A 23,606-nucleotide genomic window follows, 5' to 3' on the forward strand; every position below is an offset into this window, starting at 1 on the left:
TCTGATGAAAAAAATTAAAAGCAAATTAATACATTCTCAATTTGACAGCCCTAAATGCCTCCAGTGGTAAAATGGTTTTAAACTGTAACAAAGCCCCACGGGTCCCTAAGACATTTCTAGGGTTTCTTTAAAAAAAAAAACTAGTCAATCACAGACATGTTTGCTTTTTCTCTGCACAGTTGCCCCCAGACTCAGACTGCTCTCAGGACTGGGGGGTTTCAAGGCAAAACAATGAAGCATTTGACAAGCTCAAAAGGTCTGAATGACATTCTGGTAAAACAAACTTCACTTTGGGTTGCTCACTGACTTACAGTCACATCATGATACACTGCCCACCTTGAGCTTGGAATATACTCGAGGTGAGAGTCCCAGTGTATTTAAAAGACCTCTATGAGCTGACAGATTAAGAACAGTCATTCAAAAGTTCTCCTGCATGTTTCCTAAAAGCCAGGAAAATTTACCTGGCAAATCCTCACCCACTACTACAGTAAACAACCTATGACTGCTTGTTGAAAATATAATTTTTATTTGGAAAGAAAAAATTCACTGTAGCAGCAGCAAACGGCTCTTACCCCGAGCTAAATAACAACAGTAAAATGAAATATTAAAGGTCTGTTAAGAGAGAATGGAAAGCTCTGAGATTTTCACTGTCCCTCCTCCAGAGTTTCTTTTGCTCCACAAAAATAATTTTAATCAGATGGGAATGGGGTGAAGAAAAAAAAAAACTGCCAACAGAAAGAAGTATAGTTTCAGTGTGAGTACAATATTAAACGTCCTAAAAGCAGACAGTTCCTCAATAACGTAGCTTCAATAAAAACTTCCTAAACCCTTTCCTTTTTTGTTCCTTTGAGAAAATGGTGAAGCAATTTGCATTTACAGCTTAGTTCCTGTTTCCAAAATACCCCTTTAACTTTTTCTTTTCTCTTTTTATGGCAGGTATAAATAGCACCAAATTGTCAAATCACAGCTATTTTGTGTGCTACCTATACAAATAGGTCTGATTTCTGGCCAGCCATAAAACAATTACTGCCGAATTCCTCTGGCTCTTTGATATCCAGCTTGTCCACAGGGCTTCAAAGCTAGTCTCCAGGACTTTTCTTGGGGCACTGCAGAGAAACAACCTCAACAGAAACACAGAAGATAAAATGTTCCCACTCCTATAAACACACAAAGACATAACTACAGAAGTAAAATAATTCAGCAGCATTGTGGTGTGGTTTCTTCCCCACAAAGGAATGTAAGATGGCCAAGTACTCTGAATTATTTTTCAGCGATGGGAGCCAACTAGACTTTTTCCCCCTCATGCATAGGGGCATATCCCCATTTTCAAGCCACCAAAAATTAAGAATCACTTTGCTTTCAAAGAAATTTTCTGATTCACTAGAATAACATATCCCATGAGAACAGACTGGGCTTGAACGAAAGTTCAGCTTCTTAAGCACATAAATAACTGTATATCACAGAATTTGTGCAATGTTGCAAAATGCATTCAAGCTAGGAGTTCTTTGTATAAGGTTAAATCTGATCAGAATATCAAGTAGAGGAAATTTATGGGTGATTGTACGTTTTGACTATTAATAGGACTTTATTACCACATGACTTATGAAAAATCACTACTTGTAATTAAATGGGATGGCACATACAAATACCTAATATACATAGCACACACATGTGTTCAGAGTGCCAGTCAGCCTATTTCCTATTAAGCCACAGCAAAATCAATATACATGTCTATTACAAGGAAATAAATGCTAACTTCCATTAGAGAAACTTCTAATTAGGCATCTTAGAGGAGTGACAAATATGATATAAAATCTCCCACTACCCAGGTTCATATAATAAAACTTTATCAAGGTTGACAGAAACACACATACATACATACTTATATCTATACCTATATAATATGCACCCAAAAAGACATCACTTTTTTTAAAATTCTTCCTACCAACAGCAACATGCCAAATCAGTTTTCCCTTAACCCAATATTTTTGGCAGCTCTATCATATGCCAGTTAGGTGGAAAAAGTATTTCACAGATTAAGTAGCTGACAAACGTGATTCTGAATCAGAAGTATAAACGATAGTATCCTTGTAGTATGAAAAGAGACCATTTCAGACACTGCATAAATAGTAAAAACTACCTTCGCACCCCATACCTGCCTCTTATTTCTCTTCTCTTCTCTACCTGAAAAAAATCAAACACTTTTAAAATATTAATCCAGATTGGATTTCAGCACCCTTCCTTGACCTTATCCAGGGAACCACTTGTAGATATTTTTCCAAAGACAGAAAGCCATGTTGTTTTTTAAATCTACATAATAAATCAACTCTTAGTAGTACATAGATGAGCCTTCCTCATTATAACTGGAAAACTTACCACTCAAAATTAGAGCCACCTGTTTACAGCTCTGATCTCAAGTACATAGCTTTTATCTCATAGGTCAAATCTGGCACCTAACATGGGTACTAAATTTCCTCATAACAATATGATTATGTAATCTCTCACATTTAATTATATTTTTTCCCTTCTGGATTTTTTTTTTAACCTAGGCCAAATGCATTAACATACAACAAAATTCTCAACATGAATGATAAAAATGCATTAAAAGTAACCTTTAATCCATGCTATTAACTGATTTTATTCTATTTTGGCACGTTTGAAGTAACTCATCTAAGGATTAGTTAGGCTTTTCTACACTTCTTTTTTATCAGGTCTCTACCATTCTTGATTTAGTTTTGAGAGAAAAGGGTTTGCAAAAACTATAATAATCTCACAGCTGGAGATGGCTGGAAAGTCCGTTAGTACTCATTGTGCCCTTAATTTGCAGGAAGCCTTTGTGCTCTTCTACTCCTCGTTTTACATGCTGAGCAGTTTTCACTGATAAAGTACTTATAGACCAGTTATTTTAGATTAATGAAAAGCCCAGTAAAATTTTATGTAAAATGGCTGTGAACTTTCTCTTTAAAACACTAAAATGTACCTGCAGTCTTAATTGCAAGAAATTCTTAACCCTGATCACTTGCCTCAATAGTTTTCATGTGAGCAAGCAAGAGCAGTCTTAACATTTTCAAGAAGTATATTTTTCAAACAGAAGAGAAATCCAAAATTTTAAACTACGAATTCAGATTGAATGGCTCAAGCCTCAGGGCAAACACACTGATTTAATCACATAGCGGTAGGTTTCCAAATCTTGCCCTCTTTAGCCTGAACAATAAAGTATTTCCCTGCCCTTTAAACCTCTAGCAATAATGCAAACACATTATACAAAAGGAACCCAACATCATTGGGATTTTCAACATTATGACATCAATTTCAGGAGTAGATGGCATTGTTCTAATTTCACACTTATCCAAAACAAGATATTAAAGTCGAGGACTTAGTATTTCCTCTGAATTTCAGGCCCCCAAAAGGATATTTAAATATCCAATTATAATAGATTATAAGTCACACTCAACTTTCACAATTTTTAGAATTCCCTAAAGGTCTTCAGATACAAATGCAAAGTCTAACTTTGAAAGGTAAAAGCTGAAGTTTTTTAATCTGTCTGAATATAAGCAAAAATGTTGAGCTCAGTCATATTCAAGACATGAAACTATTGTAGTAGAGTGCTAAAATTACTCATTTTCTGCTATACTGCCTTCCCATAAATTAGAAGTTCAAATCATAATCACAGAGATTCATATCTAACACAACAAGTATATCACTCATACTGAAGAAAGTAAACCTATCTGCAAAGTAGAAATGATAGTATCTGAAACTAACAGGGTTAAACAATTTCTTTTGTGAGACCACAGGCAAAATCTACAGCAGCTGTCTAACTTTGCCTTTAACGATCATAGCAAAAGCTCAAGGAAGTGATCCAATACAGCGCTGGTCTTTAGTAACCAGATCGTTTCTATTTCATTTTCAGCCAGGGGACTGGATAATGAAAACAGAATTATTCCTCAGTCAGTAATTTTACTTGACAAGCTAATTTTCAGCAACCTTTAACTTTTATTCACATATATAGCCAGAAGACCTGTTTCTTTTTTGTGTGTAGACAACCTTAATAACTTTTAAATACTGGCTACACAAGATAAACTTCAGACAACTATCACTTCTTTAAACCCACTTGTAAAAACTACTGGAAAACTTTTTAGCTATTCAAGGACTAGTACTGAGCTAATAAAGAAAAGGCAAACATTTAGTCATTGCTGTAAGCTGTTGAGCCACAGAGCTTTGAGTCTATCAGTGAAGAAAACTACAGAATTCATACCATTTTCATATGACCTGAAACAAGTGTATACTAATTTTTGTAAAAGAAACAAATTCTTTAAAAATTACAATTTTCCACCTAAAACTACTGACATTGTTTAAAACAAAGAAAAATGCTTTCTCGTCATATATCATCATTCATTTATTTATCAATATATCTGAGATGCCTACTCCTAAATTCTCTACTCAGCCTATGGAAAATAGATAGGTCAGACTTCAAACTAATCAGGACTTATATTTATTTTAAATAGAAATTCAATATTCTCCATAAATTAATTTTGTGAAGAATGTGAATAAGGAAAACAAAGTAATCAAATCAATAACCCAATAAAGTTATGTTATCACTAATGACAAACTTACACTAGATATTCCAAAGTAATTTTAAACTAAATTATGTAGGCATAGGCATGAGTGCGACATCCCCCATTTCCATATTTACAGAGCATAAGTACATGTATTGTTTTATTGACGTTTAAGTAAAAAGAATTGTTTTCTAAAAAGCAATTTTAATCCAGTATTTAATGTATCATTCCAATCCTGTGTGTTTCTACAAAGGTTTGGCCCAAAGCAATTTTGGTTTTAAATTTCAGGGTAGAATACATTTATGCTACTTGCCACAGCTAAGAGGTAATGCTTATAATAATACCTGATATCCTTTCTGATTATAACAGATCCTATCATTTTACACTATCTCCATAAGGAGAAATAAAGCTTCAATTAATAAACATTTGGAAATGACCATAGGTGTTGGTTTCCTAAAGGAGGAGAATTAAAACAAACCAACAGACATCTATGAACTAAAATATACACACAAATGAGTATTACTGAATTGACATATATACAAATGTCTTACTTGTTTTAAAAAGTAGAACTCAAACACTGAGTTAATATGTGTCATTTTTAGGATTTAAGCCCTAAATTCTTCCAATAAAATTCAAATAAATTGGCTTGCCAGTAATTAACGATGGGACTTCAATAGTGTAAAACTACCTCTGTATATTCTCTATGGCTTGGGAATTTAACTAGTTATGTTCAATATAATACATTTAGTGGGTCTTGGAGCCCACTGCCTGTAAAAATCTCCCATGGAGATTCAAGACCACCCATTGAAAATAGTACGACATTATTGCCTCCAGCAAGAAGCGGGTACATAGGACTAGTTATTCAAGTCTTTTAAATACTATTTTATTGAGGGATTGTGGGAGGTGGGGGAGGGGGAGAAGGGGGATTCATGAGTGGATGGGGGAGAAAAACTCAGACACAGAAAAAAACAGCAATTTCTAAAGCAGAGGTTCCTATGGCATCCCCCTTCCTTATCCCACGCCCCTCCTTTTAAATAACTAGGTAAACAAAGTAATAAGTGCTCAATTTCAGAGAATTACATTATACTCCATCTGAACAGGCTACAAAGTACTTTTATTTGAAAAGCAGCTTCTCCTCTGTTACAAACAGTTTTACTCTGCATCAATTTCAGACAAGAGAAGATGACTAGGGAGATGGAGGTGGCATTAGGAAAAATTCACTCAGTGTCTTTCAATGCCTTAAAGAGTTGATCCAATAAAGATCCTTTAGAGGAAACTTTAAGTCTATTTTTTTCCTCCAAGTAAGCAAATCATACAGGAGGGCTTTTCTTTTCTAGGGTACTGCACCCTGTCTCTTTAAATTCCAGGCCTGCCCCATTTCCCACGCATTCAATGAAAGCAACACGTTTGCTGGCCTCCGGCCCACAATGTCAAGTAGTTTTCTTGCTATTGAATTTCAAGATTATTCTTTTGGATCATTTGCCCTTTAGTTTTAAGCACGCCAAAGCAAAAATAATGTCTTTCTACAATAACATAAAGAAAACTCTGAGGTCTTTACAAGTAGAGAACACCTTGTCCTTTAGTCTCCCTTTCACTGCAAAACCTGCTCCCACTCTATATGCTCCAAATAAGAGCCAGTCACACATTTTCTTGGTAGATCACAGCTTTGTCTGTCCTATAATAAAATTCTATGAGTATATTTATTTAATTTATGCCAAATTGGGAAGCTCTTCTTACAATCTGCAATATTCAAACCAAGTCTTCGTACTGCTGAAACTTTTAAGTCTTCAGTCTGGTCCCCTAAGTGTTCTTTTAAAGTTTTCAAAACAGTTTCAAAACAGGCACTTTATTTTCTATATCTGCAATTAAGACATCTACATAAATTAATTTAATTAGAACAATAGGAAGCAAACATGGTGCGTTGTAATCAAGGTGCCAAAGAGTGGATTTTCCTCATTCACATACACACCTTAATCTTGACGAAAGGAATCCAGGCCACTCTGAATCCCATTTAGGATTCTCTCAAAAAGACCAGAAATAGTTAAAATAAAAATTTATCAGCAGAACTAAATTAAAGCTCTGTGAAATATACTGTTATTCCAAATGCTACCCAATAGAACTTAAAGTGGCAATCTTATTCAAGGAGCTAATAAAGAAACGCTCAAATCACCAACATCAATTTTTATATTTTACATTCTCAGGTAGAATTAATCTGGCTACCTACTGAATATAATTTATGATTTTTATAAATGCATCTAACACTAAAGGGAAAACAGTTTTGTTTTTATTTGACATACAGTTTTGCTATGCATTTGAGTATAATATACTTGTAATAGTGATTTTTTAATGTTAAAAAGGCAGAGATGTTTTCCCATTAATCATAATATTGTGGACTTAATCAGATAAACCAAGACTGCCAAGAGATCTTTTAAGACAACTAAAATCAATTCCCTCATTCGGCAGAAATTCCTTTATTTAGGAATATTTATATCAATCTATCTGCATTATCTATAAAACATGAAATTACATTTTATTTTCTTTGAACTTCTAGTTATTTTTAAAGCCTATATATTGAACAGTATTGAAACACCTTTTAATGCTAAATACTGTTTGTGTTTATGCAATTATGCATCAATTCTCCATCCAAAAAGGATGGAGAATCCTACTTACTTCCCTGCCCCAAACCTTACTTTTGCCTTGGTTTTGGAAGTTGTTTTTGTACCTTTTATTTCTCATAATTTAACGTTTAACTTCCAAATTATATACATGCATGCATGCTAAGTTACTTCGTCGTGTCCAACTCTGTGTGACCCTATGAACTGTAGCCTGCCAGACTCTCTGTCCATGGGATTCTCCAGGCATGGATACTAGAGTGGGTTGCCATGCCCTCCTCCGAGGGACTCAAAAACAAGAATTTCCAACTACAGATCCCATTTATTCCTAACACACCACCATATATCTAAGCATAATGACAGTCCTTTCATTTGCAGACAATTTTTAAGTCAGATGTAGGCTCTGGAAATTTTTCTACCACTATGCATCAAGATAAACATATTAATCAACAAAGTTATATTTATTAAAATTCTACAGGTTAAAAAAGGTCAAACTTCTCAAAACATTCCTAAGTACTCCAAAAGTGTATGTTCTACTGAAATAATAAATACAGTTGTCTTTCTGTTACAAAGAAAAATTTATAAATATATCAAGTACTTATATATCAAGTTAATCTGATTAGTTTTACACCTTAACACAATTGTTAAGAAAGGTAAGAATATGATTTACATGTGTCTCTTTAAAGGTTACAATCAACTTATGAAACATTTATACATATATTCATAGTAATATTAAAAGGAAACACTCAGAATGACAAGGTGGTTAAATTTCAAATAACAAAATATGAAAATGTTCCTTGGGGAAGACATTTCTGTTAATGCTTCAAGTGAGATTACTTTTTAAAAAAACTAAAAAGCTTATTGTAAACATATCCTTATGTACATTTAAGTATCTAGTTTAACTTTCACATAAGTAGTATGTATCATTCAAGAAAGCTTGAAAAATCCAACAACTTTTTACTGGTGACAAGAATTTCCTGATATCCCACCTCTCAGAGATAACTTTCATTAACACTGTGTGAAGTACTTTCTTCCCATCTTTTCACTGATCTATTTTTATCTGTCATACAAATTCTCCAAATGTGGATAAAGATGAATAATTCTGGCCATTCGCCAGAAATTTTTAGTTCATAAAGAAAAATGAACTAAATCATACTAAAATCAATGATCATGATAAATCCAAAAAAAAAGCCTCCACAGAAAGATACTAAACCAAGTAGCATTAACTACAAGCTACTATCTAGCCTTTACAAGTAAGAAAATTCTCATTCATTTGCTACTCTCTTTAAAATATCTGCATTTGTGTATTTTGTATAATTAAATTCTTGGCTCTAGTCAGTCACTCAACAATTCCCATTAACAAGCTGGAGTGATAACTAGAATTATTTTTCTTTAACCTAAAAGTTATGCAGCATGTTGCAAGTGAAGACTGAAAGGGTACTTGCTTTTCAAGGCAACTTCAATTAAGCATCTGCATTATTAAACAGAAAAGTCCTGCAAATATGTTGAGTGATCAAAGATCTGACATACTTTCTAACCTGTTCACCTGATAATGTAAGTCCAAGCCCCCACTTATTACTCTATTGATAATAGACATATAAATAGTTACCTGAAACATGATACTTTCAAAAAGTAAAACAAGTGACAAAATTTCAAGGTCTGGCTTATGTTATATGAAATTTTTTTTTTAAATTATCAGTCATCTTTCATGAAAAAACCCAAGGATCTAATGACCTGGTCAAGAGCCATATTAGAGGGAGAAGTTTCAAATAAACAGTCTCATGAGTTCCTGAACTGCTCCAACCTACAAGAAGTAGTTGAAAGTAGGTATAAATGGCACCAATATAGTCAGAAAGTAACTTTTCATAACCAAAACTTAACCACCTACTTGGTGAATTATCCACATTATCGTCTACTTCCCTGATATTCAACAAGTCTTTTACACATTCCACTGTTCACACACCATTTAAGTAGTGTAATATTCCAAGATACTGAAGTTCATGTCAACATTTGGTCTTTTTTTTCTTTTTAGTCATTCTCCAAAGTGCTACACTTATAAAAAGTGAGAAATTAAACACATCAACACATGTCTATTGTCTAGCATGATAACCAATATATACCTGAAATGTAATAAATGGTAGGTATCTCATCATTATAAAAAAACAAGGTAAATCATTGACACACTCAGAATGTATCCTTTTTTAAAAACCAAGGAAAAATAATATTTTAGAGCTGGAAAAGCCCACAGAGTTTTCTCAGTCCAAACACATCCCTTTTACTTCCCCCGGCCAGAGTCTTTTCTGCTGCATTGCTAAATACTGCTCCTACCAGTTACTGGAATACATCTGACTCCTATTTTTAAGCTAAAAGGCTAGTTCTATTTCACGGATTAAGTAATAAAAAAAAAAAAAGACGGACCTGGCCAAGTTGCTCAAATTTGTTTTTAAAAAAGCACTTGAAGTAGGTAAGAAAGAAAAGGAGAAAAATTCACTTTTGCCTATAACTACTAAGCTAAAACAATTCTAGAAAATGTGATTCTGGGCCAACACAATGTTTTTTGCTAAATTCAAGTGGTGGTTCTGTTTACATGAAGTCAGTTATTAGAGGTACAGAGGAAATAAGTTTCAGAAGACTGAGTAATAATTTACCACTTAGACGAGGGGACGCTTAATCAGGATTCTAACTCTTTCTGACTTCCGATAACCGCTTTGATATTATACTGTTGCCCGTGTCTAGACTACATTGATTAAAGGTATGAGTACTACCCATAGTGATAATATTGGTCCCAGCTCCTTGGATGTGTAACTCTAAGGCAGCACAAAAGAAACAACAGATACATACGCAAGGAGAAATGAGCACGGAACTAGCTGAAACATGTAACGCGTGCTTTGTGTTCCCTGTGGTGAAGAAGGTAGCTCCCCACTTCCCTGTACTACTTCTGGGCATAAGTAGGAAAAGGTATAAAATGAGCATCTCTGATTAGACAATCTGGAGCTATGTCAACATTTTACGTAACTTATCCTACCAAAGGGCTTCCCAGGTGGCTCAGTGGCAAATAATCCGCCTGCCAACGCAGGAGACACAGGAGATACGGTTTCAATTCCTAGGTTGGGAAGATCCCCTGCAGTAGGAAATGACAACCCACTCCAGTGTTCTTGCCTGGAAAATTCCACAGACAGAGAAGCCTGGCAGGGTACAGTCCATGGGGTCGCGAAAAGTCAGGCACAACTGAGCACCACACACACACATATCCCACTATTAATAAGAGCAACCAAATCCCAGTGGCCTGGACTCTGTTTTTCCATAAAAGTCAGTACAAAACAGCTGCTTATATTATAGGAACAAGGAAAGAACCCAAATGAAGAAAAACATTTCGTAAAATAGAAGAATATTTCTTCAACACAAAGGAAGCTTTCAGTATTCAGCAGCTCATATCAATGGAGTACTTCGGGTAGAAGGTATGGAGGACACGAAGTCTACAATGAACCTTGGTTTGTTTTTTCACGGTTCTATGTAAATGAACTTTGTTTTTAAACATTCCAAATGTTATAAATGCTTATCAAAATAAATAGACACATGGAATCATCTGATCTTAATCTTCCCCAATACTACCCTGGGGAGGAAGGGAAGATGACTACAAAACCTATCCGCAAAAATTAAAGGCATCATGCAGATTAAATTTATATCCAGAAACAGTAGAAGAAAGTAAATCTCTCCACTGTCTAGGCCACTATTATTGTATTAATATTTTAGGAAATCGTTCATGTATATTTTGCCCTTAAAAATCAATACTTCTACATAGCATTTGGCTTAGTATTGATGGGAAAATAACTAATGATTTCTGCTGGAAAGGAACAAAGAAAAACATTCATATTTGGCAAAATTAAATATATTAAAATGTATTTGCTCTGAAAATATCAATCTTCTAACATGGGTCATAACTAATTAAATTCAACTGATCATCTTTATAATCACTTATGAACATTATTTCAAATACATGGACCTCAGAATTAAGCTCAATATAAGCCATAATTTTCTTTCATAAAAAACGATGCACTGATTTTATCCAAAAAAGGTAACTGTTAACTACTGACATACCAACTAAATCACACCCAGATGCTAGACTCTTTGGGCCTTGATCACTACAAACTTAACACACTTAAGTTAAAAGGATTAGGTTTTATTTCTTAAAACAATGTTCTATATCCTTCAAGGAGCTGGAATCTTACCATGGAGGTGGGGGTGGAAAATATCAGGGAATACCTACCATTCAGAAGCAATTTCTCCTAAAGATTTAATTTCAAAGGAAAACCTTAAATTAATCCATAAAATGAATTTGATTTTACCCAAAAGTGGCTATGGAGAACCTCTTCGTTTTAAATGGCATCTACCATGGTTACCACCACTTAATTAAGTCCTAGATCATGTCTACAAAAGCAGTTATGGCTGAACATTTGTCTGCTAATATAAGTGAATAATTACTCAGTGTTTTAAAAGTAAACATTTACCACCATTTATTACTAGTTATCTTTGCACCAGCACACTTGTGACTCATTGTGTCTACATGCAAGATCACTTCACATTTCTAGGCTTCTGATTAAAAGTAAAATGAGAGGGTAAACAAAGATGAAGACTCTCAAGAGTCCTTGCCAACTCTAAAAGACACAAGCACACTGAAGGCAGGGACCGCCTCTTTCTGTTATTTCCATCTCCCCCAGTCTTTTCACTGCATCCTGCACATACAAAGCCTGTTGGTTAAGCACATTACCATGCCCACAAATTATATTCTTCCACAAAACCCCAAAACCAGACAGGAAAACAAAATAAAACAAATCAATTTGACAAAATTAAAAACTTATGTATGACAAAAAGATACCATACATTAGGATACCAAGAAACAGAAACAAAAATGGGACAAGATGTTTTCCACACAAATAACAAAGAATTAACATCCCACAGATAAGGAAAATCTTTTTTTTTTTTTTTTAAGACAGAGGATAGAAAAAGAAATCAATATAGGCAATCTCCCTCTGTTTCTAAAGAGGGAATGTAAATGGTCAGTAAGCATATAGAAAATGCTTAACCCCGTTAGGAAACAGAAATGCAACTGAAAACAAAAAGACACTACTGCAACTAATAACAAAAATGAGAAATTTTAAAATATTCAATGTTGGCAAAGATGTAGAAACACTGATGTATAGAACAGTCTTATGGACTCTGTGGGAGAGGGAGAGGGTGGGAAGATTTGGGAGAATGGCATTGAAACATGTAAAATATCATGTAGGAAACGAGTTGCCAGTCCAGGTTCGATGCACGATGCTGGATGCTTGGGGCTGGTGCACTGGACGGCCCAGAGGGATGGTATGGGGAGGGAGGAGGGAGGAGGGTTCGGGATGGGGAACACATGTATACCTGTGGCGGATTCATTTTGATATTTGGCAAAACTAATACAATTATGTAAAGTTTAAAAATAAAATAAAATTAGAAAAAAATAAAAAAAAAACCAAAGAAAAAATGATACTCATTCCCTGACAGAATATAAACTGTCACAACTACTTTGTGGAGCAATCTGACAATGTCTATTGCAAATGGAAACACACACAGCTGGTATCCTAGACCTATATCCAAAATCTTACTCATTTGCACAAGGTAACAAGTACAAAGATATTCACTGCCCAGAACAGAAAATGACCCATATATTGCTTAATGGAACAGAAAAGTTAATAGAGAACATACTCCTAAACAAAATACTAAGCAGAAAAAATTAAAGGGAATGAATTGGGTCTCTAAAGATAAAATGGGGAAAGGTTCAAGATGTACTGAGGCCAAGAGAGGTGGGGGGAGCAAGAGACAAAATGATTTACTCATTGAATTGAATAGTTTTTGCACAATCTTATGAATATACTAAAAACACTAAATTTTCCACTTTAAAAAGGTGAATTTTTTGGTGTATGGATTATATCTCAATTGAAAAAAATGATTCACCCATTATAATATACTTCATGAAGATTTTAAGACACAATATACTATTACCTGTAGCAGTATAAATGTGCAAATGTACATAAATAGATGGGGAAGGGATTGAAGACTTGGAAGAAAAGACTGGGAATCATTTAAAAACTTGAGCCATATCTATAATACTTAATTCCCTCAAATCAAACAAGGAATCAAATAAGAAAAAATGAGCCAAAAAGGACCTACTATATAGCACAGAGAACTCTACTCACTATTATATAAAGACCTAAATGGGAAAAGAATTCAGTAAAGAAGAGATATAGGTATATGTAAAACTGAATCAGTTTGCTACATACTGGAAACTTTCACAACATTGTTAATCAACTATACTCCAATATAAAATAAAAAGTTAAAAAAGTAGGATAAAATGTAAATATATGTTCATTCTCAGTAAAGGGATGTGAATGTTTATTATATTATTCTTTCCTTTGTGTTTTCCTATACCTCCCTTTTTTGAGAATACAAAAAGGGCTCAAAACAAGCATTATCACCAACAGCAAATGGTAAATATGTATACACAAAGATATGTGGCACTACTAATCAAATAAATGCAAATAAAAATGAGGTATCAGTTCATGCAGCAGATTGGCAAAGATTAAAAAAACCTTTTAATCCCTAGTACTGGCAGCCATGTGGGGAAATGGGCAGTCTCCCAACTCCTAAGGAAGTATAAACTGGTACAATCTTTTTGAAGGGAAGTTTGGTAATGAATGTCAAAATGTAAAATCTATATACATAAGGAAATTATTGGAAAAACCATAAAAATGAATGTCAAGGATGTTCATCAGAGCATTATTTATAACAAATTAGAAATGAGAACAATATAAATTTTCAAATAAATAAATCTATATTTAATGTGATACCATCAAATTCAGCTTTAAAATGATATCCCACCACATACCATGAGGGCAAGAATGCTCATCTGTGTTTTATCCCCAACTTCTAGAAATACTCTAGGCACATGATAAGAGCTCCGAAAACCACTTGCTGAATAAATTATAATTTAAAGTTAGTTTTTGTGTGTATACAAATATAAACATAATTATAAAAAGATGCCTACCAAAATATTAATTATGGTTATCTATGAAGAATTTTCAAGTAACTCCTTTCTTGATATTTCTATGGTTTGATTTTTCTACAGTGAACATATATGTATAAGTTAGAAAATATAATTTTAATTTGTATATAAAAATTAATATATGCATTCTTCATAAAGGCTAAACTGTAAAATTGTGCAATGTAATGTCTCACTGTGTAATGTAAGGTATCACACTTTCTATGATAACATAACAAAAACTTGTCAATTACCTGTAACATCATCTATGGGAAATTATTTACCCAAAAACTCTTTTCAGACAAATCATACTCCCAAAAGCAAATATAGCACTACAAAATAATGAGAACCACAAAATATAAGAGAAAACAAGATTAATGGATTAAAATAGCTGTTATGAGGAAGAGAATGAAGTAAAGAGATTCTGGCCACACACACAAAATGTTTTAAAAGAATATAAATTTGTATCACTGAGACAAGAGAATCTCTCCTACATATTAGTAGCTTCGTTGAGAAGTGAAAACACAAAAGTGGAGGGAAAAAAAAACTACAGAATTCTGTATTATTTCTATTGGGACAGTGTGAAACATTGTTTTAGAGATCAAAAATATCCTGAAATCTGGCCAATAAAGATTAAAGTCCAGTAAGTTCAGTAATATATTGAGTCCTTGCTTAATTACATAACTGCTATAATTGTGTTTAACATTTCCCCCATTCCCAAGTATCTAAACTTTTCCAAGTTCTCTTTTGAAGACTTAAGTCACTAAGAGATTAAAAAAAAAAAAAAGACACCAAAAAGTTCCACATCTTAGAACTGTAAAAGCTGTGTTAAGTACTGGGTATCATTGTATTAGATGATCAGGAAAAGAGCTAAAGGGCTCAGATTGGTCCATGGAAGACCATTAGAAGGAAACTTCAAAGAGCCAAGAGAAGGAACAAAAAAAATCTTTAAAGAAAAATTATAAAACTGACTGATCTCCCAGCTCTGTCTACCTCCCAAAGGTACTTCTACAGAGGGTTACCCAAAATAATAGATATAAAAGGCTTCTGCATCATAAAACGGACAACAATGTTAACTATAAAATATAGTCAGTAAAACCAAATTTGGATTTTCCTTCTCAGAAAAAAAAAAATGTGTTAGATAATTGTTACACTGGAATTTAACCGTGCAAATACCTTGGAAATTTTACCCTTTCTCATTCCACTAAATAAGTATTTTTATTAGCAACAATGATAGTGGTTACAAGGAAAATCACCTTCCACATCTTAACAGAGCTGTTTATCTGTGTCAGGTAGTATTGTGATTATTTTATATCAGAGGTTCACCGAGTATAAGTCTGCGGATCCCAGGATGCCCATAACCTTTTCCAGGAACTGGCAAAATTAAAACTATTTTTATAACAACTCCAGGACGTCATTTGCCATTTCACCCTTGTTCTCTCATAAGTGTACAGCAGAGTTTTCCAAAGGCTACATGATGAGTGGTAACACCACAGACCAGATACAGAAGACAGAAGCAGATCCAGTTGTCTTCTATCAAGCAAAACATTTAAGAGACTGCATACAAACACAAATAAAATGATGCTACTCCTCTCACTTTTCTTTTTGTTTTAGAAGATAATTTTTCATTAAAATAGTATCTATACACTCATCTAATGGGCTGATGATTGTTATTCATAAATTAGTAAGTAATTTGTTTAAACCATTTCTGGTTAATTTCAAATACAGGCAATATTAATACATACAATTTACATAAAAATTCGTAAATCTAATTCCTCCTCACCACTGGTCAACAACATCTACCCAAGAAAGTTCAAGAGCACTTTTAGAGAACTACATGGTAATCCATGTCCAAAAGGCAGTAGTATTTACTTTCGTTGTTTTGTCTTAAAAAGTAATGAGTGCTCATTTGAAGGCTTTAAATGTAAAGAATTAACATTTATCTTTAAAAAAATCAAACACTACCAAAAAAAAAACCTCTCATCACCACCAAGACCATAGCATCCACTTAAGAAAACTATTAGTAAGAGTTTGATGTTCATTCATCCAGAATTTATTTTATCCACATACATACATATACTTTTTATCTGTATAAGCACATTTTTTAAATGGGATTACGTTGATTATCTTATTTTACCTAACATCTCTTAAAGATCTTCCTGCATCTACAAATAGATTTACCCTCTTTTTAAAATAGATCACCAAGATCTAACTGTACCCCACTGAGGTCCCTTCTATGGATTGCTTCCAAATGTTTGCTATCCAAATACAGTCCAAAAAAATGCTGTAACTCTGTGGAGTTGTGAAGCCATATCTGTTGGAAAATTCCTAGAAGTAAAATTGCTGGGTCGATGTGCATAAACATTTAAAATCTTAATAGATTTTGCCAAATGTCCTCCAAAATGTCCGTGCCCAATTTACATTCTTACTAACAGCACGAGATTTCCTCTAGCAATTCAGCTTTTTAAATGCGCTTTGGTAAATTATACTTTGTGTTGCTTCAAAATGTCAAGCTGTAAAACTGTTCTCACTGGTCATCTTAATTCCATACAGAATTCTACACAAATCTCGTAACACTCACTGACTGTATCAGTATAGTCACCCACTTTTTTTTTCTTCTATAAACCTTTTAAATATCTCAGGAGACAAAATGCACCAGGTGCACACAATATTTTCAACTAGTAAGCCCTTAAATTTTAGATACCCTGATAAAAAGTTATTCAAACTATTTCGGAAGACTAACACAAATCAGAACTACACAGTAAAACCGGGCTCAAACACGTAAAGGAAAGTTACAAGTACAGATTTACTGCGCTTTATCTGCCCACTCAAAGGACTAAGGCTGCAAATAATAAGCTATCAAATCATACCAGTGGCCAAATTAGCTTACATAAAATAATAAGCAACAGATTTCATATCGTAAATGTCAATGGAACAGATTGCAATAGTAAGGATGGCAGTAATTGAAAAGAAAGTTCACTCAAATTCACATCATACTGAAAATGAAAACATTAATATTTTAAATGAAATGTTTTGAATGTGACTATTCATTTCAGTCATACCAGACTATTATAAATCTGTGCTAGTAATAAATAAGATATAGTCTTTTTTTGCAAGCAGATAGTTTTAAAATGCATTATAGTTTGACATGCCTATTCTGTAAATGGCTAATGGATATTCCAGGCTGCACTATTTTATCAAAATCTCCTTTCTAGGATTTTGTGCTAGTAGTTTTAAATGAAACTGTCTTTAGGACAGAGTAAAACCTTATCAATTCAAGTCCAATTAGTTCAGTTTTGAAATGGCATATGTACTTCTCAATGGGCAACAAGTTGAATTTACTGTAATTTTTTCCCCTATAAGTTCTCATAATATTACTATAGAATAAAGGAAATCAACATGAAAATCAATTTGCTTTTCCAAACCAAAGATTTATGAAACTAAGAACTCATTCATCTTAATGGCTTGAGCAGTTCATCCTCAGATCTAAGTCCACTTCTGTTTATCAACTACCATACATTTTGGAAGTGACTGAAACTGGTATTATTAATAGCCATTTACAGTTTACAGCATGCATTTCTTGTAACTCAGATTTCTCACAAAGCCATTTGCAGTTTCTTCCATTTTCAATCCCCTTATTTATAGATCTATAATATCAAATATATAACACTTTAAAAGGTACAGAAGTAGACTTAGAAATGCCTGGCATTCTTATTCTGGATTTATTCTTATCATTTCAAAAGACCTCATAAGCCAAAAAATAAGTCCCCAGGATTAAGTGGCATGTTTGGTGTTACTTGAATTTACAACTAACTATTCCCAATGAACAGAGAAACCTTCTCTTGCAATCTGAATCATGTGTAATTACAGTATGACAAGGTCTCTCCTGGGCTATGTAAGCTGGCATTTTTCCCAGGACTTGTCACATCATGGGAAGCACACATACAAATAAAAATCCAAAAATAAACATTTTGAAACAATGGCTTATAGACTACATCAAGAAACTCCACAATTGAGAATAAAAATTGAAGAACCCTACCAACAAGCATACATCTCTCACTAGAGAGGTCTGAGAAGACCTTGGTGTTATCAAACCACTTACCACACCTAGCAACAAAACTCCCAGGTGTGGGCTGTGCAGGCAGCACTCTCATGTCCCCTCAGGCTGGACAGAAAATCATTAAGTATGGGAAATAAAAGGAGACATCACCACACACACCCACTGAAGCAGAGAAATAGTGGTGAAATGTGGAGAGGTTGATCACCTCTAATTTCATAATACCAATTTGTGGATTGTTAAGCAGCCTAAACAAAGTTATCTTAAGAGCTACATCTTCGGCCAACTGGCTTAGTTTTCCTAATACAATAAATATTGCTTTTTTGTTGTTGTTGTTAAGGGTGTTTCACCTGGAAGTGAACAGACAGTCAAGTAGTCCTAACAGTGTGTACCAAGCAAGGATCTTAGAAGGTGGTTTCTTTTGTTTAAACTCCTCTGCTGTGGCTCTATGGACAGATGGAAAACAAAAAACAAGATCCCAAGAAACATCAGACCCAACCTCACAGAGGGACAGAAACTTGACAATACTCATCTTCATCACAGTTCAGAGGAAAAATTAAGTATACTATCTCTGGCTATCTTCTGATACAAAGTGCTAACAAAATCTAAATGTTATTTCCAATAGGCCATGCATATCCCTACCCCTCTGTAAGAAGCTGGACTCATTTATTAACCAACCAGCAAAGCCCATCAAATACAACTGTTGGAGTTTTCAAGAGCAGCTGTAAAACAAACCATTATAGGCAAAACATACACTCCTAAGACCCATTACAGGAGCTCTGGAAACAAAAATAAGCGTCAACACAAACCTCTGCCACCTCTAAGGCACACATTTCTCCTTTCTTTATTCAAGCCCTTGAATGTTCAATAATTTCCACCCGTAACTCTAAGCAGAATGGATTTATTATGATGTTAAGCTAAGAAACTGCAGGAGTTCTAGATGCCAATAAAGATTACGGATCAAATGGAAGATAACTGCTAACCATTGTGTCCACTTAGATAAATAAACCTGATCACAAACAAAGCACCTTACTGTATTACCTCCACTAATCCAACTAAAACAACAGGTCAGTAGCTTTCCAGAGACTGAAGGGACCAGAAATTGGGATTTCTCAAACCCTCTTTATATGTCTTGTAAAATAACACACCGTTCCTCTTTTTTCCAAAACTGTCCTTTATGGAAAATGTTTTGAGACCTCAGAGGCTGAGGAGAATTATGCAAACCAGACACCAAGGCTGCTAAAAACCAAGGTGAGGGAAGACTGAAGAAGGCAAGACAACGCCATTCCTCTGAAACTTAGCTTCGACCTCTGGCAGGGACCCTCTCCCCTGCAGATCACATCGGGCAAACACTTATGAACGTGGCTCAAAATCGAATGAGCAATCAACTGCCATCGGGGGGCTAAGGCGCCCTGCTCCCCCCACTCCCAACTGAACATAAAATCCTGGCGGTGGGAGGTCGGGGTGGGTAACCCACAAAAAAGAAAAGTCTATGACAGCTGGCACCTAACGCTTCACACAAGGAGGAAGGCAGAGAGGATCCTAAAGACAGGCGACTTCTCAAGACGGAACAATAACTACATCCCATGCATCCTCTGCTAACAACACAGGTAAATCTCAATTTCTCTAGGTTTAAAAAAAAAAGCGCAAGCTGTTTATTCCCTCCAGCCCCACTCCCCACGCCTCCAAACCCAGCAACTAATTGCAGTTTCCCCGCAGAACCCGCGGCTAACCCCAGAGGACCGGTGAGAGCTGGCTTGGGATGAATAAACACTCGACACCTGACGGTCCTTTCTCTGCGGTGACTTTCAAGGAGCCGAAGTGGCGCGCGCGCGGGCGGGAGCGGGGACCTGGCCAGCGCGGCGCCGCGCACCCCGGTCCCGAGCTACGCCGGCGAGCGCGACGCGGGGGGCGGGGAGAGGGGCAGGGGGACCGCCCGGACCAAGCGATTGTTTCCACCGCCAGCAAAGACATTTTTTATCAAGCTCCTTTTGTATTCGAGCCCTACCTCTTTTTGGCCTAGGAAAGCTTTCGTGCAAGTGGAAGACGACTTTCTCCACAAAGTGCTGTATGTTACTGTGCTCCGGACCGCGCACGAACACCATCCAGTCGTGGGTGAAGCCCTCCACGGTGGGTTTTTTCCTCACCTGGGCGCGGTGCCCCAGCTCCAGCTTCACCTGCACGGCACACTGCGGGCAGGGGGGAGGAGAGACAGCCGTGAACAACAGGAAGGCGACCGTTCGACACTGAACATTGCGCCTGACATTTTTTTTTCCTCCTTCTTGAAACGCACATAAAAGGAAACGGCAGTGCCCTCTGCATCCACGTTTCACGCGCGTGGGCGCGCACACCCCACACCCCCAAATGCAGCCTATCCGGCCTGCCCGGCCCCCGGCACCCCCGGGCCCGCATCCATACAGGCCGGGATTGTAACGGAATGTTACCCCCGATTGGGAAGGGGGTCCGGTGGTCGGGGCGGGGGGCGGGGGGGGGGGTTAAGAGAAGCCAGCACACTCAGCCACTACAAGCACGACAACGAATGCATCGGAAACAAATTAGAGACAATTAGGAGGCGATGCCGGGGCGGTTGCCCGCCGTGGGAGGGGAGGTAGCTAGGACACCCGAAGGGGGTTCTCGCAAGCCCCCACCCCGAAAGTGCTGCGGCGACAGACACACGCCGAGGAAGTCTTTGTGTACGTGTGTGTGTGCGTGCGTGTGGAGCGCTGTGCCAGGCGGAATGGAAACTACAAGCTGCCTCTGCCGATGGGCACAAACTCCCGTGTTCTTACCACGGGGTTTGTGCACAACAAAAATGAGACGTCGTCACACACACACGCACACACGCCCGCAGGAAAACACGCCGAGGCGTCCATAACTTAATGCACCCCGCACCCCCATCGAAAAGCCCCACGCGATCGGCGAGACCAGCCTAAGAAAGCCCCCGCAACACACTTCCAAGAACCAAAGTGGCCCCAAAGTACCTCCCACCTCCCCCAAAAAATGAAATTCAGAAAGGCAGGGCGGCGGGCGGACAGCCGCGGAGCCCCGACTGCGCACAGCCCGGCGCGGGGGCAAAGTTGCGTGCGGCCCAGCGGCTGTCAGCCCGCTCACTCCGGCTCACACTCGCGCGCCGCGGAGAACGCACCATCGTAGCGGCCGGCGAGGCTGCTCGCCGCGTCCCCCGACTGTGCCCGCGGCTCCCGGCGGCGGCGGCGGCTGAAATATGGCTGAGTTATTATTCGCCTCCTTCCACCGTGTGTGTGTGTGTGTGTGTGTGTGTGTGTGTGAGTGCGCGCGTGTGAGCGAGAGTGCGCTTCTTGCGATTGCAAAGAGGCGAGGAGGGAGGGAGGCGCGGGGGGTGGAGGGGCGAGTGTGTGTTAGTGTGTGAGTGTGTGTGTGTGCGCGCGCGCCGGGGAGGGGGGTGAGAGGGAGGGGAACGGAGACTGAGGGAGAGGCAGCAGCTCCCTGCAAGCCGTACCAACCTTTCTCTAATTGGAACCGCTGAGCGCTGGCGCTGTCTGGGCTGCGGTGGCGGCGCAGGGCGAGGGAGGAAAGGCGCGGGGGCGGGGGGGGGAGTCTTTTATTATTATTTTTGCAGGTACTTACCGAGCTAGCCATGCCTGGGGGCCCGGAGGTTTGCTGGGGTGTTGTGTGGTACCCCCCCTCCCCCGCCCCCCTCAGCTGTAATTCATGAAGAGGCTGCTATGAATGAGAGCGCGCCCAGGAGCGGAGGGTAGATGGCGGACATTCTCTGCCTTTTTCCCCCCGCGATCGCTTGCTCGCTCGCTCGCTCGCTTATTAAACTCAGCCCCAAAAGCAAAAGCAGCAGCAGCAGCAGCAGCTCCAGGGCCAGTGGATGAGATTCCGGAGCATGCGCCGTGGCGCCTGACACCGGGGCTCCGAGCCTCACGGGCGGAGGGAGGGCGCGCGGGCGGGGCGGAGCGCGCGGGGAGGCCGAGCGAGCGAGCCAGGGGGAGCTCGAAAGAGCCAATCACCGGCCACCTCCCGAAACCCGGGCTGCCAGCACGGCCACACTGGAACGCCTCGCTTAAAGTAACAGGTTCCTGCTGGGGGGTGGGGAGGGGGGCGGGGAGGGGGCGCTGGAGTGGGGAGAGGGGCCAGCTGGGGAGCCATCCCAGTCTCTGTGTAAACTGCTCTCTCCCTACAATAAAAAACGGATTAAAACTGCTGGAATGTAGCCACTGCTTAGAGCCCCCAGCCGCCGGAGAAAGGGTGTTAAATTAAGTCTTTGGCGTTAGTTAGCACGCTCCGGGAAGGGAGGGGGTTTCTTTTACTTTCCACCACGTCTTTTTTATGGTTTTGTGCTGAAAAGGCAAGAACTCACACCCAAACAAACTTATTTAAAGACAGAGCGAGAGAAATGCCACCCTTTCAAACAGCATCTAAAAGCAATCGCTCAGTTTTATAACCGGCAATGATTCCCTGGCCCCCTTTCCCATCCTCTCACCCCGCCCTTCTGCTACCGCTACCGAAAATTTTAAAATGAAATGAACAAGAGCAAGAAATAAGAAGGCTATTTCCTTCCCAGGGAACGCCTCCTGCGTTGGTAATCCACAAATGGGAGGCACCACAAAGCGGTGCCCAGGTGAATCGCTAGATACCTGGGAGTGCTGGGTGCGGACCTTCCGGGACCAGGCTGGGAGTTGTATTTTGGGGAAGGGTCCCACTCCTGACAGCCTGCTGGGTTGCATCAGAACGTGAAAAATTGTCCCCTAAGGACGCGGGGGGCAACTGGGAGTCTTAAAATAGCAGATAAAGTTAATACTGACTGTAATGTGCATAAATTGGATTATAATCTTTAGGCGTATTGGTGACAGCTAACGTAATCCATCTCTGGGTATTAATCCTGTTAGGCTCCCGGATGATAACCAGTCGCAGGAGTGTTCCCAGAGTCGCGCTTCTACAAAGGTTTCCACTCGGATTTTACTTGGTCTCGGTGGCCGAGGTAGAACAGCGCAGACACGCGTGGGGCGGGGTAGGAGGACTGACTAGCTTCCTTTAGCAACACAGACAACCTTTACAAAGGAAGCGGATAAGATCTAGACGATTGATTTGAAAGTGAAAGATGGGTGTAACTTCGGTTCGTTATAGAAGGATCGTTGCATCTTCCTAGCCCTCATTCCTTTTTTTGCTCCCTTTATCTTCTTTCTTTTCTCCCCTTTTTCCTACCTCCCAACTTCTTTCCGAATCTTTCCCCTGGTTTCACTCTCTTCTCCCTGTCTTCCCTCTTTACTTGCCTCTCTTTTATGTTTTCGGCTCAACTATATTGCTTTCTTCTTTTCATTTTTTTC

The 23,606-nt window shown here is 38.1% G+C and overlaps 1 protein-coding gene across 2 annotated transcripts in view; it reads right to left on the reverse strand.

The window, feature by feature from the left end:
• MLLT3 (MLLT3 super elongation complex subunit) overlaps positions 1 to 22,149 on the reverse strand; it is a 289,781-nt gene extending 267,632 nt beyond the window's left edge. The window contains exons 1-2 of one of the 2 annotated variants that reach the window (XM_070375956.1): positions 21,901 to 22,149; positions 20,303 to 20,483 (exon numbers count right to left, since the gene is read on the reverse strand). In XM_070375956.1, coding sequence (XP_070232057.1) covers positions 20,303 to 20,483; positions 21,901 to 21,912 — 193 coding nt within the window. In that variant the 5' untranslated portion in view covers positions 21,913 to 22,149. Of the gene's footprint in view, positions 1 to 20,302; positions 20,484 to 21,439; positions 21,608 to 21,900 lie in introns of those variants that run through there. The other variant, XM_070375957.1, reaches the window with a different exon arrangement.
• Between the last annotated feature and the right edge of the window lie 1,457 nt (positions 22,150 to 23,606).

The sequence above is a fragment of the Bos mutus genome, chromosome 8 (assembly GCF_027580195.1).
Source record: "Bos mutus isolate GX-2022 chromosome 8, NWIPB_WYAK_1.1, whole genome shotgun sequence".
In the NCBI taxonomy this organism is placed as follows: Eukaryota; Metazoa; Chordata; class Mammalia; order Artiodactyla; family Bovidae; genus Bos; species Bos mutus.